General features: G+C 39.6%; 2 protein-coding genes across 2 annotated transcripts; both read left to right on the top strand.

Moving 5' to 3' along the window:
* On the top strand, positions 1 to 6263 carry LOC142374381 (putative phosphatase phospho1). The gene is made up of 2 exons (XM_075458036.1): positions 1 to 87; positions 2548 to 6263. Exon 2 carries the CDS (start codon positions 2568 to 2570, stop codon positions 3345 to 3347), a length of 780 nt encoding a protein of 259 aa, XP_075314151.1. The 5' UTR covers positions 1 to 87; positions 2548 to 2567; the 3' UTR covers positions 3348 to 6263.
* A 3787-nt stretch (positions 6264 to 10050) lies between these two features.
* LOC142374030 (gap junction gamma-1 protein-like) lies at positions 10051 to 20809 on the top strand. The gene is made up of 3 exons (XM_075457526.1): positions 10051 to 10617; positions 11772 to 11850; positions 18043 to 20809. The coding sequence occupies exon 3, from the start codon at positions 18096 to 18098 to the stop codon at positions 19464 to 19466; it is 1371 nt and encodes a 456-aa protein (XP_075313641.1). The 5' UTR covers positions 10051 to 10617; positions 11772 to 11850; positions 18043 to 18095; the 3' UTR covers positions 19467 to 20809.
* Positions 20810 to 21870: the final 1061 nt, after the last annotated feature.

Genomic DNA, 21870 nt, shown 5'->3' with positions numbered 1-21870 from the left:
GCAGTGCTTTGGGAGTCTCCTTTAAAAAATCTTACCGCGTCACTTGTATGAGGTTGCCGAAGTCGGGCATCTAGCCCACCACCACCGGTAGGCCTGGTTTTTCCCCACCCCATGTTTTATTCCAGTTTAATCCCTGTGTATCGTTTTAGTGTTTAAATTTGCCTTTGAATTCCGTGCCCCTCGGACACATTTACTGTACCCGGGCAGTATGACTAATGACTTCTGACGGAGGCGCGCTGATGACTTTCAGCGGTAACCTCTCATACGGGAATAGACACGGGGTTTAAAATTAGATAGCTTAGTGTGTGAATATACTCTGTTAATAATGTAGTGGGTGCTTAAGAAGACGCTCCTGCGCCGAGTTGGCACAACCAGAGACTGCAGCCACACTGCAGGTGACTGAGCCGGTCTGCTGTGGGCTGACAGTATGTTCACACGCTAAGTCAAGTTGTTTGACTTTGTGTTACATAAGTAGTTGTGATCTATTCAGTCATTTTGGTGCTCAGTTCCATTCTGAGCGGTGATAATAAACTCTACACTGATAGGTAGACTGAATAGATAAACATGAAAAGCTAGATAGTGGCACACGTGACCTACATAAATCCTAATCTCATACTGGGCTTAAAGCCCATATTCCCTATCAGTTATCCTCTCAGCTCTGTATTATATTGCACCACATTATTCTGAGTACAGCCTGTTGGCAGGCGGCAATTTAGAAAAAAAATCTGAACCTTGATCTCTCCAGTTAGGGAATCTGGTTGCTTTGCCAGACTGCGGGGGCATTGTCTGGATCTCTGCAAATTAGTACAGAGTTTATCTGAGTCATCAGTTCTGTTCTATGATGAGAAATTCCTATCCTGGTAGGAGTGGTTGCCCCACCCAGGAGAACAATACCTCCATCCATGGGTCTTAGAAGGTCACTGAGCAGTTTGATAATAAGGTAAAAATATACTATACTACCGCTATGCTGTGCTTTTGGATGTGTCAGCACTCTCCACCAACACTATCAAAACACCAAATGAGGAGGTATCTTTTTTTGGGGGGGGGGGTTCTGTTGCGCTGTTCTGGAGGCGTATGGTGACTCAACATCTTACCATGACAAATGTTGTCTTTTCCCTTCATTTTTTCACCCGTGTCATTTGTTTTCTGAGTTGGAGAAAGCACTCATGTCTTAATTTATGCAAATCATGCCACAATATCAAACGTTCAGCAAAAGCCAGCATTTGACTTGAAATGAATATTTAAGTATAATCACCTAAAATGCTAAAACAACAGCAGCTATAAATTTTGTCATTAATTATGCTAATGAGTGGCTTTTAAATTTAGTCCATTTGAACAACTTTATGGACAATTATTTACAACCGATACCAGGCACAACATTTTTATTAGATTATTGTACTTTTTTCTGTTTTGAGGTCCCACAAAATAGCAAAAGCTGACAAGACATAGTGACTTTTCACGAATGCTGAGTCTGTTTTTTTGGGCCAGACAGTTGCAGTTTATCGTGTTGTATTCCTGTAGTTTCTTGTACAGTTGCTCAAACTGAAATTTTGCTGTGTCACTGGTGGACTCGTGCAGTTCCCATGTCCCAATAAGTTATGACAGTGAACCAATTTGCACAAGAGTGGGACGTCTTTTAGGTGTAATTGCAACCCTTGATTCTAATTGTCTTTGCGTGTTGTGACATGTCAAAAATTTTAGTTGTGAAAAGGGCTTGTGGCTTCTGTTAGGGACTGACAGAAACAGCGTAGAAATTCCATATATTGGTGTTTTATTATTTTCCTCCATTGTGGTTTAATTTAGCTGATACTTGATTTATTTGGAATAACATAGCCTACTCAGTGACTACAAAGTTCACGCATCAAACCAGGGTTTTGAATCAGCTAGATAAAGAATATATTTCAGATTTAACAAAATTGTACAATGTTTAGATAGATTTACATCCTACCGTTGCTAATTTTGCTAAATGGCACAGATTTGTCTCATTTGTGGAAGAGTTATGTTGAGACAAAATCACTGCCTCCTTCACTCAAGTTATAGCATGCCTGCAAAAGGCAAGGTCTTTAGCTATAGACATATCTGCTTGATAAATAAGGGACCGGCATGGTTCCAACCTCTGGCATGTCTAAGTAAGTATCTCTAAAGGAATGTAAGAATGTCTGAGTGGAAACTAGCCATGAGGTTTTGGGGCTGCTGCAGTTATTTGAATATAATGTACAGTGTTGTTTGTGCTTGTGCTACTTGTAGGCTGTTTTTTTCCCACTAAAGTGTAATGAGCCTCCTGTTTATGCTTTCCTTTTGGTTTTTAGTTCCTGTCTAATTGTAAACAGTTTCCCCTGGAGTTTATGGCCCCTGGAGTATTTAGGCATCTTGATTTCTCCCCAGCTCTGGACACAGTGTGATTCAAAGTGCTGTTCATTTTGGCATTTCGCTTTATTTCCAGAATGGACTGGAATAAAACCGCATGCCTCTCGACATCTTTTGTCTTTGTCAAAGAAAAAACTCAACTTTCTTACAATTTCATTCTCCCCACCTCTTTTTTTCCAGAAAGGGACCACACAACAAAGATGACAGCTCCATCAAACTCAACCCATGCAGCGCAGCAGGAGCAGCGCTTTTTGGTGTTGTTTGACTTCGATGAGACCATCATCTGTGAAAGCAGTGATGACTCTGTGGTGCGGGTTCTGCCTGGCCAACAACTCCCTACCTGGCTGACAGACAGCTACCGGGAAGGTCACTACAGCGAGTTCAGTCAGAAGATCTTGGCCTATATGGCAGAGCAAGGTGTATCTAAAGAATCCATCCATTCAGCGGTGGAGAAGATCCCACCCAATCCTGGCCTCCTGAACCTCTTCCAGTTTATGCAGAGCCACCAGCAAGACTTTGAGCTTGTGGTGGTCTCAGATGCCAACATGTATTTTATTGAAACATGGCTGGAGCATGCTGGGGTGCGTCACCTTTTCAGGAAGATTTTCACTAACCCAGGCAGCTTTGATGCCACCGGTCGGCTTGTCCTTCAACCTTTCCACTCGCATTCATGCTCCCGCTGCCCAGTCAACATGTGTAAGCAGGCGATTCTTCGAGAGTATTTGGTGGACCGGCAGAAGGAGCGCGGTGGTACTCCATTCACCAGGGTGTTTTACATCGGAGATGGGTCCAATGATGTGTGTCCCTCTCAGGCCCTGGGACCTGAGGACACAGCCTTCCCCAGGAGGGACTACCCCATGCACAGGCTGCTGGTGGAGATGCAGCAGTTACAGTCTGCCAAGTTCAAGGCAAACATCGTTCCTTGGGTCAGCGGAGAGGACATAGTGGACTGCCTGAAAAAAATGATGGAGGAGAGTTGAAAACCATGTGTCTCTGCATATAAAAAGGAGTGAAAGAGGAAGGGAAAAACATAAGTGGTGCACCAACCCCATGTGTAGAGTATGATTTTAGTCCAGCTACAATTGTCACAATTTATAAAGATATAGCTAACCAATAGGACTGCTCCTTTAAACCTTATTTAAAACTGTATTTAATGGTGTATGCAGCATTAGAACAACCATTTAAATCCAGATTAAATCGCTCAGAGGTTAAGATTATCATGATCTATCAGTCACTACACTCCGGTTCTTAAAACTTCAGATAACATTTTAACCAAAGTGATGTGGTGTGCTCTGGAGTTAACTTAAATCCCCTCATTTAACAAACCGCCCCCTTGAGTGTGAATTTACGTGTGAATATATCAGTATTTCATCTTGTGAGAAATGTTAGCAGAGAAAATTAGTTTAACAGCTATTCTATTAGTGTAGCTCAAAACTAATTCACTTCAGCACTTCATCAAAGGCCTTGATGATGGAGCTTATTATCAAGCGTTACCCTTCTACCTGGAACAAAAGACCACATATGTTGTGTCAGGCAGAGACAAGGACGGCATAGAACAGGGATAAAGTTGCAGAGACTCTGGCACACTACCTGATACCTAATCCAAGGATTGATTATACAACAGTAATCTACACCAGCATGAAATGCAACAGGAACGCTGAAGCCATGCATCTGCCTTTTCGTCCAACATCATAGCCAACAAAGCAGTGACAGCAAGTGTATAGCAGAGTTCAAAGTTTAGATTTGAAAGTTTGTGTGTTTAGCCATTAGCGAACTCTTGCTGAACTTAAACTCCAGTAAAACTTACAGCGAATGTTTACATTCTTTTTGAATTACTGGCATTATAAACTTAACACGTGACCTCATTCTGTCTTTCTAACTTCATGACAAGGAAGGAAAATTATATTTGAAGATATGATTTGAGGTCTATTTTTAGTATTTTAGAATTATGTTCAAATTTAGAACATACTGGAATCTTGTGCTACAGGGTTTAATTTTATTTTTTCCACCGTATTACTGACAATACTGAACTTTTTTATTTTCTACAGCCCGCTGATCCTTTCAAGAGCAACTCTAATTCCCAAAAAGCTGGGATGCTGTGTGAAATGTCAGTAGAAACACAACGCAGTGTCATAAACCCATCATTTATAATAAAAGAAAAAGGAAACGCACTCAATGTTGAACGCGAAACATTTTACTGTTTCATGGAAAATGAGGAGATGGAAATCATCTTGATGGCAGCAACAAGTCTGAAAAATGTTGGCACAGAGCCATGTTTACGACTGTGTGGCACCCCCTCTTTTTAAAAACAGTCTGTAAACATCTGGGCTCCTCTACTACAAAGCCAAGCTGTTTAATAGCCAGAATAGATTTCCAAAAAAAAGTCTCAAATTTCAATTTGCCTGAACACAGAAGTTTTACACTTTGCCTCTGTCCATTTTAAATGAGCTTTTGCCCAGAGAAGAAGGTTGCGTTTCTGTATGAGGTTCACATACATCCGTGTTTGCCTTATTAAGCATTAACGTGTAATTGTGGATGGCATGATGAACTCTGTTCACAGACAATGATTTCTGAAGTGTTCCTGAGCCCGTGCTGTGGTGCCATGACAGAATCATGCCTGTTTTTAATGCAGCGCTGTCGGATGATCCGAAGATTACGGGCATCCGATATTGATTTTCAGCTGTTTCCCTTAAGTCTCCAAATTCTCTGAATGGAATATTCAATATCTTTACACTATTACACTGAGGAACATTATACTTTTTATTCTTATATTCTTGCAGATTGACTTCTGCTCATCTTTTACTTCTGAGAGACTCTGCCTCTCTAAGGTGCTCTTTTTCCACCCACTTATCTTACTGACCTACTGCCAAGTAACCTAATTAGTTGCAACATGTTGCTCCAGCTGTTTCTTTTTACAGGGTTTTTGTTGCCCCCGTTCCAACTTTTTTGAGATGCGCTGCTACCGTCAATTCAAAATGAGCTAATATTTTTCTTGAAAATGAAAATGTCTCACTTTTAAGAAGATGTTTTCTGTGTTATATTCTGAATGAAATATTGGTTTATGAGATTGCAAATCATTGCATTCTGTTTATATCTACATTTTACAAGGCAGACCAACATTTATTGGGGATTGATTGATTGTTGCTTCTGGCATGAGGTTTCTACCACCATCAAACCATTACAGCTATCAATTGGAACAATTGAATGCTGACTGAATGCAGTAATAAAGAAACTGTTAGGTCATGTGTTTGTTAACTGATAATATAGCCTTAACAAACAACATAACACTCTGTGTGAAAGTGAAAATGTCCTCCAGCCAGTGTTTTAGTTTCTCAGGGAGTAGAGAAGAAAAACAAGCAAAGCTGATGTTAGAATATGTGTTCATTTGCTCACATTTTCTGTTCTAAGAACAAATAGTTTAATCCGTGATAGAACAAGTAGTTGCTCGGGAGATTTAACTGACGCAGCTACATAAAGAAATTCTTTGAGATCAACATCTAATCCATCAATGCTTTGTGATTAGGAGACTAAAAGTATGTGAGCTTTCCTCCATTTAATTTTCAATGGTTGTTGGAAATGTAACAGTTTAGCTTATGTGTGTGTGAAACTGTAGGTTTGTGCAATAATTAAATGCTAGATACTTGATAGTAAAAGAGAGGTTAAACATCAAGTGGAACTTGACATTTTCAGGGATGCAAACTGACCCCAGATCACAAAATCACACTGTTTTAGTAAAACTTGAATCATAATTAAGACAACTGAATAAAAGTATGTGTACTAAACTGATCTTTTCCCTTTTTGTGATGCATTCACACTGTGGGTCTTTGTGTGTTTAATCAAAAGTCTGATGTAAATGCATTAATGTAACGGGAATATAAAGCCATTATGTGACTATATGTTTATGCTTGGTGCTTTATTTCTGAGACCCAAAAGTAATATTAGAAGGAACCAGATTAATTATTTGATTAATTAGATTAATTGTAGCCCATCAGCTGATCAGTTAGTTATCTTTAAGAGGAATGCTAACAAATTCTTTATTACTCACTACTTAGTATTTGCTATGTCTATGCGAGCCTTGTGGAACAAAAATATTTCATAGATATGGAAACAATTGATTTTATGTGGACAAATTGCTGTTGTAAGAGAGCCATCAAAGCTACTGAAACTACCCAAAGTTCAGTCCAAATTAAGTAAAGTAATATTCTATTATCGATTATTACAGTTTCATTGTAGGACAGGGTCAGTTTATTATTGACATTGCTTGAAAAAAAATATTGTAACCAGAAAAAGGTTAGTTTTGGTCAATAATAGTAAAAGGAAACAATGTTTGTGTGTGTTTGCTTGGTAATATTATTTATTCTAAGTTCTTCTTTAGAGAGAGAAATTGCTGATACAGAAAGTAGAAGAAGGGGTGGGGGCTCTAGGGGAAGAATGGTGAGCACCAAGGAAACTTCTTCTCAAAGTAGATGACAAGTCACTTTCACAGTAGAGACAGAAGGAGAGGACAGAGACCTAAAGGCAGAGGAGTCATCTCAACCAGTTTGTCAACTTGCAGATCTTCAGCCAGCTTAAGGTCAAAGTGAAGGCAGAAGTGCAGGATCAGATGAAAAGCTGAGGAGGATGCCGACAGAAGAGTGAGGCGGGGCAGACAGAGGGCAGAGAATGCATGGGCTACATGAGCTTAGATGGCAACAGGAGAAAAGAGGAACGATACTGAGGTGTTGGAGCGTGAGATAAAAGAAATGTTGGTGACATCTAGCAGTTATTTATAGCCACTGCCTGAGTTCCAGATGTATATATTTGATAAGGTTTTGTGTTTAAAAACTTTATGACTCTTAATGACTGCAACTGATCGAACCCTGCCAGTCTCAGTCGATCCTCGGTGATGTTGTATGTTTTTTTCTCTTTGCATAACTGCTCCCTGATTTTGTAAAGGCAGAGTAAGTAATGGTATTATTTATCTTTTTTCTATTTTTGCACACATTTTTCCAAGAATGAGTACATTCTTTACATTCATACTGATTTGCTGTGTTTGCACTTTTTCCAGTTAAATACAGTGTTACAATGATTTTTTTACTGCATTATATGGACATTTTCTTATGGTATTCTACATATGTTGTGTTTCAGGAAATCCTGTGTGAATTAAACAAAGAGTTTCACTGCCATTTCTGTTTTAGAAAATCGATTGACCTATTGGAAAAACTAAAATGTGATAGTATAAAATATGAAAGCAAAGCCTACTTAGAAATGTGTAAGTGCAGTGGAGATAATTTAAAGTTTGGTTTTCAGGAGTAACAAACCAAATCGGTTGGAAATCCCTTTACAGGATGCAGCGCTCAGCTTCTCTTTACATAGCTTGACCTGAAGATGGCGCCAAATCCACATGTCTCACTCAACATTACTCCAGAGTTTCCTGAGTGAGAGTGACTTTGGTCAGTTCTTAGAACATATCCATCTTTCAGCTGAGAGGGTGTTGTGTTTCACCGAATTGATAAGAAAACAGAGTGACGACATTAGAGTGAGCAGAAAACGAAAGGAAAGGCTTAAGGCTTTAATGACAGAGACAGCATGTGGTGCCCTGTATCATCATGTCAGTTACACTGCTGAGGTCACCCAAGTCGTTTGTTAACTCAGCTTTCTTATCAGCATGAAATTGATTCTGTTCTGTGTCCATTCACCCTGACAAGATCTGGTTGTTGCATTTGACCCGTATTTCATTTTTCCCTGCACTGCCTTTTTTTTTTTTCAAAGAAAATCATGTGATCTGTCTTTGCACTGAATCTCCTCAGCTTTGTTCTCACTCCAAATCTGTTTGCTACACTGATCTAATCTGACACTCTTTCCCTTGCAGGGTGATCCCATGCCATTGTTGCCGTGTAATGATATATTGTATATGACTGTATAGTCACTAGTCCACGCCACAGATAATAACGACACCAGCAAAATGCTGACTGTTGTAGCACAAACTCACTCTGGTTTTAGTGCCATGTTGTCCTCTAATTTTTTTTCCAATATGATTCAGCTATCACTACTTGATGAACATTTCTGTTTGCTCTGAACTTTTCCAACTCCCTGCTGATCCTACCAGATTTGATCCTTCAGTTCACTTCCCTTTAAAGCCTGGTATTGTAATGCATAGAGCTGCTGTGTTTATTAGTGTTAAATGGACAAAACATAAATTGCAATAACCTCCCGAGGTAAGTAGATGGAGAGAAAATCCTTTTAAAATCAATCTGTGGGGAATGATGACGAATCGTATTTGAGCCTGGTGTCTCAGAGTCAATATCCAGAAACCAGCTGATACAGCCCTTCCTCCCACCAATAACAGGGGACACTCAACTGTTGAAATGCTTTAAATTGCCAGCGCTGTCTGATGATTGCATTTATGGATAACCTCATTGATTCCCCTCCATTCAATTACTGCTTCCGAGGTGAAAGATAATTCAGTTAAGGGACTTCAGCCTTGTGGGAGGTCATTCTGAATTAGGACGGGAGCCTTCTTATGCCAAAATGCTATCAGGCTGATTAGGGTTGTTTTTTCCCCACTTCTCTATGTTTCATTCCTCTGGTGATAGTTTAGAATGCAATGCCAGCCAAAAGTCAAGCTTAATAGTTTTGAGCGGCAGAAAGAAACAGTCAGTTAGCAACAGATGGAGATGGAAAGGAGAAAGAAGTGTGGCCTGTCTGAGCTGGCTTTTATCTCACGTCCTTGAGATGAGCTGTGGAGATAGAACAGAATTCCTCCACTTGCGAGTCATCAGCTGCAGAAACAATGCTTGGATTTTTTCTGCATATCCTTGAGGATGTTTAATATGACGGAATAAACCTCCCTGCATTGTGAAGCCCTTGTGAATGCAGGAGTTGTTCGCTGAAGTTATGAGAGTGGAAATTGAAAAGATGCCATGGAATGCGTGATGTGATAAATTACAGCAGGGATTAAATTATAAGAACCAGATGCTTCAGTAGCAAAATATACTATTAAGGGAGCACCTGACTAAAGCGTCCACAATATCAAAGCCCTTGTTTCCACAAATTTCATGTTGTAGCAAAATTATATAATTTATTAGAGCTAAACTGCTTTAATTTTTTCAAATTATTTGCCTGATCATATTGTCAGGATTTACATTATCGTACACTTGTTTTTCTAGGCGGAGTTGCATAAAAAACACTTATGTAAAGAATGTGTTTGGCACACCTTTAAGGCAGCTTAAGGGGCATGAAATGTGTGTTCAAACAGCCCGAAAAAAAAGGATCCTAAAAAGCCAAGTTCGATGGAAGAAGATGAAACAGACTCAGGTTTTAAATACATAATATGTGTTTGAACACACTCTTTGCCCTTTTTATTATAAAGTCCTCATACTAACTCTTTCTACCACTGGAGAAAACCAGCGAGGTTGCAATAAAGCTTACTGTTCTGTAGGTTATTGTGAAGAGACTGGCATTTACATGCTCTGCTACACTGAATACTTGCACTTTGTTCTGGAAAAAAAGTGACTAAGTCCTCCCTCATCACTAGATTAACATCTTCTTTCATGAGGATACAAAGGCAAAGTTGAGGGGCAAGATGCCACTATGACAGTCCTATGCAAATATGTGGCTGTGCAATGTTCCAAGTAGTAGAACTAGTATTTCAAAGTCACTTTTCTTTGGCATTCATCCGCAGAAACTGGAGCAGGTGGCACAAAACCAGTAATGCACTGAGAAAAGGTGTTCGACTGATTGATCTGGAGGACACACTTTGTCTGTATTTAATCCTAAAATAATTATCATGAGGTCGTGTCGTACAAAGGGAGGGGAGAAAAAAAACAACTTTGCGAGACAATATGTCGCTATATTTGGACACAGCCGTGACAGAAAGGTGCCAAAGGGAGATATATTCAGCAGATAGATTTTTACAACAATATCAAGTAGGAAAACTGCCTCTTGATATTTCATTTTCTCTCTCACACGCACTCACTTGGACACACACAAACCCCTCCCTCCCTGCTCTCAGGCGGAGTTGCCTTTTTGAGTCTTCAACATTCAGGCGCTCTTCTTCAGTCAAGTCGGCGGGATCGAAAATAAGAAAAGAGAGCTGATTTTTTTTCTTTTTTTTTTTTTTCTTTAAATGAGTATGACGTTTCCTTATGTATTTATTTGGTGAGTGCGGGAGAAGACGGTTAATGTTGCTCTGATTCAGAGTTGAAGATTTCTTCCCCTCAGTCGCACATTTTGCCGGTTGATAACGACCCAGCAATGTGCTCCGAAAAGGTGAGAAAGAAGAGGATTGTCTTGAGCATTAAGCCAAGAAATACATGGAGAAAATAATTGGGCGAAATGTTGCCAAAAGACTGCAAGGCAATGATATAGCAGATGATTAATATTGAAATGTATCTTTCTGTCTTTCCATACTATTTGTGTGAGTTTTGGCATTTGCTAAATTAGCTGATCTGGCAAATTTAGTAACGTTTGCTAGCAGGTTTGACAGCTGACGATAAATGCAGTTCATAGTTGTTGGCAAACTGTGATAAAATAAATCCATTGTATTGTTTTTGTAAAGTCTAAAACAAACAAACAAACAAAAAAAACAAAGCCAAACAACCCTCTAAATTCTTTTTGGACGATTTTCATTTGTTAGCATACTGCTAGCAACCTCGGCTGCAGCTGCGCTTTTTTAGATTTATCCAAATATGGTGCTTCTGACCACAGATATGTAGTTTTAATTCATGATTGGGTAAGCTGCTGCTGCCATCTTGAGCAGTTTGCTCTTGTAAAGGCCATTGTTGGTCTCAGTGTAATTTTCCATGGTGAATAAAGTTGTGATGGGCTGGAACAAAGTCAACAGTTCACCGGTGTAACATCATATTTTGTGACCCATGGCATTCGCAGCTACTGCTGATGTTTTTCAAAAAGATTTTTATCAGAATTTCTGCATCGTTTCATGAATTTGTGACTGGGCAGTTGGCCAAACATCCAGTCTGTTGTTTTATTGATATTTGTGGTTCTCTCTTTCATGTTATGAATTATATTGTTTTTTCTTTAGGAAACGGCTATAAAATGTAAACCGCAATATTTTTGCGAATAATTACATTTTTAAAAAATGTGTGTATGAGACAAGCGTTCTAAAACCGCTATAAAATGACAATGAAACCAAATTTCCCACTTATATCTTTGAATCTTACAGGTCACAGAGTTTGGTGTTACACCCAAACCCCAAAAAGGTGGCGTATTGTGTTAAAAATGATGTTCAAGCAGCTAATGTTAGTGAATAATTATTTAATAAGACAGAGGAAAAACAGCAATTAGGAACTTTTCCAGAGCTAAAATCCTAAAAGTAGCTGCATTGACGTATGCGCATTAAAATCACAACAAAAGAGTGTGATATCAATCTAAAATACAAAAAAGTCCAACTTTTATGTTTGCAGGCAGATGGAGTTTGAAGTCTCCCTGGATTCCGGCCACAATATTGAGGAGGAAAGGAAGGAATCGAAGTATCACACAGAGGTAACGAGCAAGTTCATTTTCTAGAAATATGTAGAATTTTTTTATTTTTTTTATTTCTTCTATTTGTTAGATTCGGTGCGGTAGGGCAGTTGTTATCATTTTGGGACCCTTAACAAACCTGGTATTTGCATTATTCCCTCACAGGACAAACATATTTAGCAGAGCTATTGCAGAGGAGGTTTAAAGTAGGAATTAGTCTTTACTTTTATTGATTAAAAAAAGTATCATATTGAACGTGGTATGGAAGAAAAATAGGCTTATTCAGAGTTTATATAAGTTTATATAAAAGTTTATGGGCTTATTGCTCAAAGAGTACATTTAAAAATACTGGCTAATTTCCTGCTGTCTGGCAAGATAATTGATGGCTTATGCAGTCAGATTGTACTTTTGTTGACTGACTGTAAGAAGACAACCTAACTCTCATTGCTAGAGGGTGGAGTCTAGATCCAATTATGTTCAATGTTCCATTGTTTGTGTTGTAACATCTTTGGATGGCCCACATCGTTAGTCCAAAATATCCTCTGGTCTCTGTGTCAAGAAACATTGAATTTAAAGTTTAGGTAAATTAATTTCTTTTCTGTAGCTGTCCAGGGGACATTATTAATTCGTTCAATTCAGTTGAATTGATTTATTGTTACTATATTGTTTTCTGAAGGGCTTTCTGAATTGTATTGCTGCTTCATAGATTATTGCCATGGATTTGTTGTTGTTATAGATGATAAATGAAAAGAAACAACAACAAATCAGTTGACAGACTTTTGGAAAGTTGAAGTGTACCGGAGAGAGAGAGAGAGTTCCGGTTGAAGTCTTCAGAGATTTTTGTTTTTTGTAGATTGGCAGCAAATTAGCTGATGATACCACTCACACATTATTGGCAGGTAACACAGCCAAACTATCGATAGACAACATGGAAAGAAAGTCACAGCCAACATTTCAAAATCTGGGGTGCAGAGGGACTCCTTCTCAGGGACTTTTCAACGATTTCACCAACTATTGTTAAGAAGCACTGCAACTGCTATGGTTTCCTCTGGTGGAAACAAGGTTTAAACTACCTCGTCCTTTGTCTCTTGTTCTTGAGCCGAAATCTTGACGTCTCCTCTTGGAACTGATCTGTATTTGGCGTCTTATTCCAGGAATTACTTGGGCCTTGGAAAGTCCAATAGGCCGCTCCCACCTGCAGACGAGTTTCTCAATGCCATGGTTACACATTACAACAGATGAGCTTTTTGGCTCCCACTCACATCATAGAAGCAGTAGGAAAACGTTGTGGCAAGTGTTAGCTGTATTTCAGACGCTGACTTTATGGTTCCAGCATGCCTGGTTGGAGTCCAACCAGGAATCTGTGTTGCAAGTCATCCCCTCCTTTATTTCCACCCTTTTTTTTTTTTCAAACATTTCTACAGAGTAGTGAGTATCTAATTAAGGTTAAAAAAAAAAAAATACAAATAAAAAAACCCAAAACACCCGAGTCCTTGAAAAAGCAGAGTCAGCAGACTGCAAACGTTTAACGGTTGCCTTTTTGAGTAAATAGCTGGAGAGTGTTTCATACTCTAAGATAGCCTTTTGGGTGGAGCATCACTTTTATGGCTGTGAAGGAAACCACAGACCTTCATGTTCACAGCTTGAAGCCCTCTTAGATAGGCTTGTACAAAGCTGGGACGCTGTTTTTTTTCTTTTACTGGCTCTCTAAGAAACAGGAGGCTGCTGGTCTGAGAATAGACATCTGGAGACAGTGTGCCGTACCACCCTCGGGCTTCCAATGTGGCCCTATGAAGCCTCTTTCAGATGAGCACTCCTTTCTGTTAATCTGAACGTGCCAGCTTCATGTGCGAATGAGCACCCTGGTGACTTTTCTGGAAAAAGTTGCACCTAATAACATTTAAGTATTACTTTAAGCACAGCACAAGTCTGAGCTGCATGTACTCATTTACTAACAAGCACACACAAGTATGAGTGGGTGAACGGACAAGGTTATGCCTTAGATGATCTTAATTACCTCCGCCAAGGAGGTTATGTGATCACCCGAGTTTGTCTGTTGCTTTGTCTGGATGTTCGTTCGTTCGTTGCTGCAATCTTGCGACCTGCCACAAGGTGGCGCGACCTCCACAAGGTGGCGCGACCTCAAGGTGCCGCGACCTCAAGGTGCCAAAGCCAAACAGAGCCAAAGCCAGACAGAATGCATAGTGCGCGGATTGAATGCATATTGCGCAGATTTGCTGTAATTAGCACAACAAAAGATTGCAACGGCAAGTCAGTGTGCATAACTGCATATAGCGTAATAATAACGGCGAACACTGCTGTTCAATAATGAATAGAGAGAAGGGAATGCCTCTTCTGCTGACAGCGCCAAACAACAAGTAGCCCACATCAGGAACGTATGTCCATACATGGCTCGCTATCCACAGGTAGGTTGGCGGTTGGCGGAGGTCTGCACTCTCTGAGTGCATTTCTAGTTTAGCATGTGATTTGCCTTTCAGATATGCATAAATACCATCCCTGTCCAAACTTTCCTGCTACATTATTTTCAGTACTATTATGGGGTATTTTTTCACATCGCTTGAGCCAAACATTGTGCTTTACCACACAAGTAGAAGTAAGAAGCCAGTAAGGGTACTTTATCCCAGCTCCAGGTTTCACGTATAAAAGCAACATAAATTTGTTCACATTTTTCAAAACGCTGTGGATTGATTTGTGCACATGGACAGGAATAAAACCTCCAAATTTGGACTGAAGCTAAAAGGTCTGTCAGAGTTACACACGACTGTAACTGAGGTAATCTGAGTTCCGTAACTGAGGAAATCTGACTCCCATCCAACCCAGTACTTTTTACAGTTTATTAGGTTCTGGGAACTAAATCACCTGGTAACGTATTCAACACTGCTTGTTTTAAAATAGACCCTCCAACTCTGTTAAGTATATGTCATGTCATGTTAGAAATGTACTGTTTCTAGCTTTGTTAGACTTTCTAACTTGTTCGTATTCCCAACTTGTTACATACTAACACTTGACCAGGAGTCCACCACACTTGCTTTAACCGCAGAGCTGGTAACATTATGTGATAAATCCCCATGACGGCATGGAAAATGACGGTATAGCTTTTCACAGTTAAATGCAATTTACTATGTATTTTAATGCCTAATCGTAATGTTTTCTGAACATTAACCGTATACTTTCATTGCCTAGTGAAGTTGTTGGCTTTGGCACTAAAATGAAAGGAAATCCAAAAATAAAGTAAAGTGATAAAAGTGAAAATACAGAAAAAAAGGAAGTGAAGAAACAGTTTTAAGCTTGAAGATGAACATGATTTGCATGCTTTTGGAGTCAGGTGTCTTTTTCCTCTCCTCTTACCTCCTTATGCAGTCCATGTTAATTGCTGATAACCCAGCACTATAGAATGATGTCCTTTTAAAGGTTGTTCGGAGTCTCATGAAAGAAACGCACAATTTGTGTCAGTCGGGAGCCAGTAAGTTCTTCTGGTTGATCTCTTTCACTGTTTACCAAGAGACTGAGTTGAGAAAAGTGATGTTTTCATCTGCAACCATCCACTGCCAGTATCTTTTACTGATGTTATGCTAACATGAGCTGTCACATGGCAGCTGTTTTTATCATGTTGGAGTAAGAGGATTGTTAGAGCTAAATATATATTACTGGATGGGACACAAATGAACATACTTTGCCCAACGCGGCAGCAGGTTTTGCTTTGCCGATGAGCTGAAAGCGAACGGTGTGAAGGAGTGTCCCATTTTCTGTTCGTTGGAAGGATTCGTGTTTGGGTGGTGATACAGTTGCTCTGCCACTGGCCCTCCAAATGGTGCGTTACACAACACAGCCAGATGTGCAGTTTTAAAGGGCACGTGACTCTCATTAAGACAGAGTCAGACGTCAGCAAGCATGTTCAGTCATACATTGCAGATGGAGATAGAGCTGGATCTGTTTTCTCAGTCGCACTCATTGGCATTGCATCAATAATGCCAAAATAATTTTTATAATTTTTCTTCGTTAGATGAGTGCATTGTTAGGCTCGAGCAGATGGTTGTCTTCAGGTCAAACAGTGCGGTGTGTGTGCATCAAGTTCGTCTGAGGACAAATTTAACACGCTGCAAAAGTTATACAGGAAAGGTTTTTCATGAATCTGCTGCTGGTGCTTTGTGTAGATGAGAAGAAATATATTTAATACTTTGGCTGTAAGATATTTGTGTGTGTTAGAGAGAATAGTTCTTAATGTCTTAGATAAAAATGATTAACATGTGGTGCTGTTATGGACATTAAATGAATGGCTTTGCTTTAGTTAGCCTCCTGTTTTCCATAAAGCAATCTGTCACGATCTATCGAGATAAATAGTTGGATGAGTTTGATGTCAAAAGGACATTTGACAGGAATTTAGAAAAGTCAGTGAAGGTCTCAGACTTTTTTAGGCTTGAACATAAAACCCTTACTTTCATTTCGTGAAGTACTGCTGCTTATTTTGAGGACTATCTCTGTCATGGGTTATTAATGCATGTCGCAACGCCGTATTGTAGTAAAATTAAATAAAAATCCGAGCTTGAATGGCTGAAACAGAGAACTTATTGTAGTGTTTCATGTGTCGTTTTCTTGGACACACATAAACGTTTTTAGTACTCAAACCAAAGGAGTGCATTGCTAGTTTATGGAAGACCTGTGTGATCAGACATGCTGATGATGTGAGAATGACTATGAGGGAAATTTACTAGGAATTATGGTTCTACTGTTCTCTTTGTGTACTAATGCCAAAGGTGATTTTAGACTTGAGCATTAAGGGCACAGCTATTGAAGAGGAAGAACACCTTTAAAAGTGTTGTTATTGTGAAGAAGTGCACCATTTGTGAATCGTTTGTAGGAAAGTGCTTGTCTGTGTCACATTTTAAATCAGTGGGACAGTTTGTTTGGATGAAGGTATGCCTTGTTCGCTGCAGCAAAGTGTTTTTGCCCTTCCATGCCAACAAAAGCGGCAAAAAAAAAACGTGGTGATGATTATAGTGGAAGAGTGTGTGGCGTCTTTATTTGTACAATGAAACCCGGTCCATTTATTTTTTGGGTTTGGGAAGGAGAGATGATATGTGGGACACTCCAAAAAGACCGAATGATAAATAGTGTTTTTCCTTTCTGGTAAGAAGGCGTGAATCCCTCTAAGTGTAGAGTTCTGGGCTGATATTTTTCTTGTCTTTAAATGGGAAAAATAGTTTTAGGCTACTGTAAGAAGGCGCTCGTTGTAGAGTGATCTGGCCATGTGTCTCGTGAGACTGGAGGGAGTGTCGGGACTTTACATTTCGATTCCTGTTTAAGAAAATAACACCTTTTTTTTAAACTTTTGGATAGATCGGAGCAGCAATTTTAATAAGCCTGAACATAAAACTTAGTAATCACGCCTAATGTCAGTCTGAAACCTTCCCCAGTTTTTTCTGCCTCTGTGTTGGTGACGGTTATGGACAGAAGCATTAAGTTTTCCACTTCTTCTGTCAGTCTCTCTCTCTCTCTTGTGGACAAAAGCGCTTTTAAAATGTTTTTTCTGTGGACATAAGCTGCTTTTTGTTTTACTTGTTTTCAGCCCAGCCTTTGTATTGATCCTTTTCTTTTGTTTGTTAAGTCACCTCACACTGACCTATGAAGCTTTTCAAGCATGAAGAGGAATTTCCTCGAGGGATAAACCCGCCATGAAGCAGTACTTGTAGTTTGGCCCGCTTTGGTCCAGCTGTTACTGATAAAACCAACAGTAACAGTTTAAATTCTCCACATGAATTGTGTTACACAGACTGTAGATCTTTATTTCTTCACTAGACACCAGGAATAATTTTTCTCATGAAGTCATTTTGTTTCACAGTAGCTGTGGTAGAAGAGTTAATTAAAAATTAATTTTTGCACGTGTGAGGAGGAAAAAGGCTATAAAAATTTTTTATTTTAAAAGATGAGGAAAACATAATAGTATAACCATTTAGTGGCTTGATGTAGGTAAAATCTTTAAATATAGAGTGTGCCACTAATAAATTCCTGAGTATATCTGCTTTATTTTGATTAATTCTAGTTTTTTCTCTACCCTGTTCTGGTCTCTATTCTTTAACCGTGGAGTTTACGAAACTGAGACAAGAATTCCCTTTCGTTTGATGAGACTCAATTACAAACTTATAAGTTGTGTTGTCGTGCACCAAAGGTAAATCCTTTCTTCTCTCTCCACAGGGGAGTATAAGGAGTTGCATGCTGCCTCAGGCTGTAGTTTCACTGCCACTACCATGAGCTGGAGCTTCCTGACTCGGCTGCTGGAAGAAATCCACAACCATTCCACATTTGTGGGCAAGATCTGGCTCACCGTCCTCATAGTTTTCCGCATAGTCCTCACAGCCGTGGGAGGTGAGTCAATCTACTACGATGAGCAGAGTAAGTTTGTCTGCAACTCTGGCCAGCCTGGCTGTGAGAACGTCTGCTACGACGCCTTCGCACCACTCTCCCACGTCCGCTTCTGGGTCTTCCAAATTATCCTGGTGGCGACACCCTCGCTCATGTATTTGGGCTACGCTGTCAACAAAATTGCTCGGGCAGAGGAGCAGGCAGATAGCGGGGGAGTGAGCAGTTATTCTCAAAGGAAATCCAAGAAGCCCTATCTTGCAGGCAGAAAGCAGCACAGGGGCATTGAAGAGGCTGAGGATGACGATGAGGAAGATCCCATGATCTATGAAGTGACGGAGGTGGAGAGTGACGGTGATGGCGCGGCAAAGGGAGACGGCAGTGAGAGACAAGTAAAGCCCAAAGTTCGCCACGATGGGCGTCACCGTATTAAAGAGGATGGATTGATGCGCATTTATGTCCTCCAGCTGTTGGCCCGCTCTTTGCTGGAGGTGGCTTTCCTGTGTGGACAGTATGCCCTTTATGGATTTGCAGTTCCTGCCAACTACGTATGCTCAGACCTACCCTGCCCGCATAGAGTGGACTGCTTTGTGTCACGGCCAACTGAGAAAACAATCTTTCTCCTTATCATGTACGCCGTCTCCCTGCTCTGTCTGGCGCTCGATATATGGGAGATGCTTCACCTAGGCATTGGTACCATCTGTGAGATAGTGCGTTCCCGCCAGCTGCAGCTTCCTGATGATGAGCAGTACGGACTCACAAAAGTAAACGGAGCTCTCAACGAGGCAGGATTAAGTGGAGATGATTACAGCAGCTACCCCTTTACCTGGAATGCTCCATCGGCCCCACCGGGGTACCACATCGCCATCAAGCCTCTTCTAGTGTCAAAAGGGAACCGCAACCAACCTCTACCCATCACTGATCTCACTAATGCCAAGATCACGTGTCGGCAGAACCACGTGAACATTGCTCAAGAGGAGCGCCAGCAGCACGCTAATAATGATGAGAATCTGTGCAGACCTGGGAGGGGAGATGCTCCTCGAAGTGCTCATAAGGACATGGTTCAGTCTCAGAATAAGCTGAAGGCTGATAATCAGGCCTACAGCCAGCTGCAGAGCCACAGTAACAACCACAGCAAGCCCAACCGTGAACGTAAACACCGGCAGACCTCCAGACACGCCTCCAGCAAGGCAGACACAGACAGGGGCAGCAGTAGTAGCAGCAAATACGGAGTAATAAAAGGATCTGAGTGGATCTGAACTACTTCTTCAAACGATGAAAAGACTCTGCTGGCACAGTATTTACATTTGTGTATTTATACTGTAAAGGAAAAAATAAAAAGGGCTACCAGTTTACATTATTTCTAATAATATTCAAACAATGAAAATGATAAAAGGATACTAGGAACCACATGACACCAGCCCACATTTGAATAGTTTCCTACACCTTTATAAACCTGCTTGTCCATACAGGTAACGAATTGCACATTTGATATGGCTACATTATAGATATTGGCTCTAATGCGAAATTGAAGGATAGTTTACACAAATATAAAGACTGGATCTTTATTAGTGTCTTTGTACGTTTGAAAATGTGCTTTTTTCAAGGAAAAAGTTGGCCTGAAACAAGCCTTTCCACTTCAGGGAGAAACACCAATGTTTCGGGACTCGTTACAGTGAGCATCAGATGTGCTTTACAGTTATATGCCACAGTTCCACTATTAGCATTCTGCAATGAGCAGTAATAGAAAAAGAAAAAGAAAAAAAGATAGACCCTGCTATTTACAGATAAACAGCAGCTTGCGAAAACTCCAAAGCTGTGACTGGGCTGTAAACCTTTTCTTTAAGATTTGGCACCAATTTTGATTTCCTGTTTCAGCAAATGGGGGCTTCTGTGCTTGAAGTGTTAAGTGCCTTTCATCTACAGTCAGAGCTGTTTTACACAGTCTCTGCATTACTTTATGTTCAATATCGAAAGAGGTTTATTTTTTCCAACCATAAAAATGTTCTCATCACTGTGAACGAAAAACAGGACAATCTATCTAATCTAAGAATATTTTCTTTTTACTCTCCATGTCTTGAACTGCATTAAGTTTTCTGAAGACGCACATTTCTTTTCTTTCTTTCAGTAAGTTTTGATGCAGACGGGATTGTTTTCAGTGGCTTTCGAGAAGAAAAAACGGAATGTTCCAGTTACTCATTTTACAGCGTTCTCGTCATTCTTTCGGAGAGAAAAGAGGAGCTCTCTCGTTCATTGATGTTCTGACGAACTGTTGTGTGTATCGGTAAATGGAAATGTTTAGTGACCTGACCCTGTCTTTACGATGTTGTCAATGTTTTTTTTATTGTTTTAAACGTCATTTTGTTTTGATGTTCATGCAGCAGCTTTTCTTCCACCATCACCGGTACCTCAGTAGTTTGTGTAACATGTCGAACAAACAAAAAAAAGTCCCATCGAACCTGTATTTGTTGTGGACTGGTAAAAATCATCTATTTAGATTTACAGATTTTGAACCTGTAATGCCATTAGGGCTTCTAAATTTGGACAGATTTTTTTTTTTTTTAACAAAAAGTGCATGTTTTGAATAAAGAGTTTGTATTTGTCTTATTGTTTTTGTCTTTCATGGAAAGAAATATAATCATTTTAGTACTGATGGGAAACAATCAGTTAGTCAGTGACCCTGTCTCTTGTCTGATGGTAGCTAGGAATGACTCCCCTGAGACCCTGAATAGTGGTTTTAGATAATAAATGACTGCCCATTTCCCATGCTAGTTTGGATCAGCCAGAAGGATGCGGTGTCCTGATGATTTTCCTCAGTGAGGTTTCACATGGTAAAATCGTCCATGGATTATCAGTGTTGGTTTTGGTCCATCTCCTCAGCTACATATTAGATAGCTAAAGCAACGGAGAATTTCAACTGCAAATTAGCCTAATATTTTTATAGGCTATTTTATATATTTTTATATAATATTTTCCACAACTGAAATTGTGGAACAGTAGCGATAAATCATTGAGAACAACGATCCGGTGAAGCATGAACTGAACACACTGACAAGTAAAACAGGTGAGTCTTTTTTAATTAATATTTTCCTGTTTAGCACAAAATTACACCTATTTAATTAAAAGGGGATCAGTTTAAGTTGGACTCCTCTCAGTCAATGGTCCTATAAACTGATAAATCAGTTCATGAATGTAAATATTGTACATATTTCCATAAACCAAGAATACATTGACATAGATTCCACAGAGACAACTTTCACTCACTGATAAAACTATGTGCTGCATTTTAGACACTGTCGGAAACCTTTTATAATGTAATTGTCATTTTCACAATGCGACTCAAAAAACACGCTCAGATAAAATATGCTTAGTAAAAAAATAAATATGAAATATAAAAAAATAGATATTCCACCTTTTTTCCTCCAAGTTAGATTTCAAAAATTCCTGTCTGAAATGTTGAAAAAAAGTCAAAGAAGCATCGTTTTGATTTACTTATGATACGTAGTACATATAATTATATATATGTGTGTGTGTGTATTGCTAGAATTCCTATCATTATTATTTGCATACATATGAAACATTGATATATATATAAATTATATAATATTGACATTTCCAGCTGCATTGCATAGGGAAAAAAACAAGCATATACCGGATGTGACG

This window comes from Odontesthes bonariensis, chromosome 23 (genome assembly GCF_027942865.1).
Source record: "Odontesthes bonariensis isolate fOdoBon6 chromosome 23, fOdoBon6.hap1, whole genome shotgun sequence".
In the NCBI taxonomy this organism is placed as follows: domain Eukaryota; kingdom Metazoa; phylum Chordata; class Actinopteri; order Atheriniformes; family Atherinopsidae; genus Odontesthes; species Odontesthes bonariensis.
This window is presented reverse-complemented; position numbering and strand designations above follow the sequence as displayed.

Excerpts from the sequence above, each read along its gene's own strand:
- LOC142374030 (XM_075457526.1), top strand. The coding sequence starts at position 18,096 with ATGAGCTGGAGCTTCCTGACTCGGCTGCTGGAAGAAATCCACAACCAT.
- LOC142374381 (XM_075458036.1), top strand. The coding sequence starts at position 2,568 with ATGACAGCTCCATCAAACTCAACCCATGCAGCGCAGCAGGAGCAGCGC.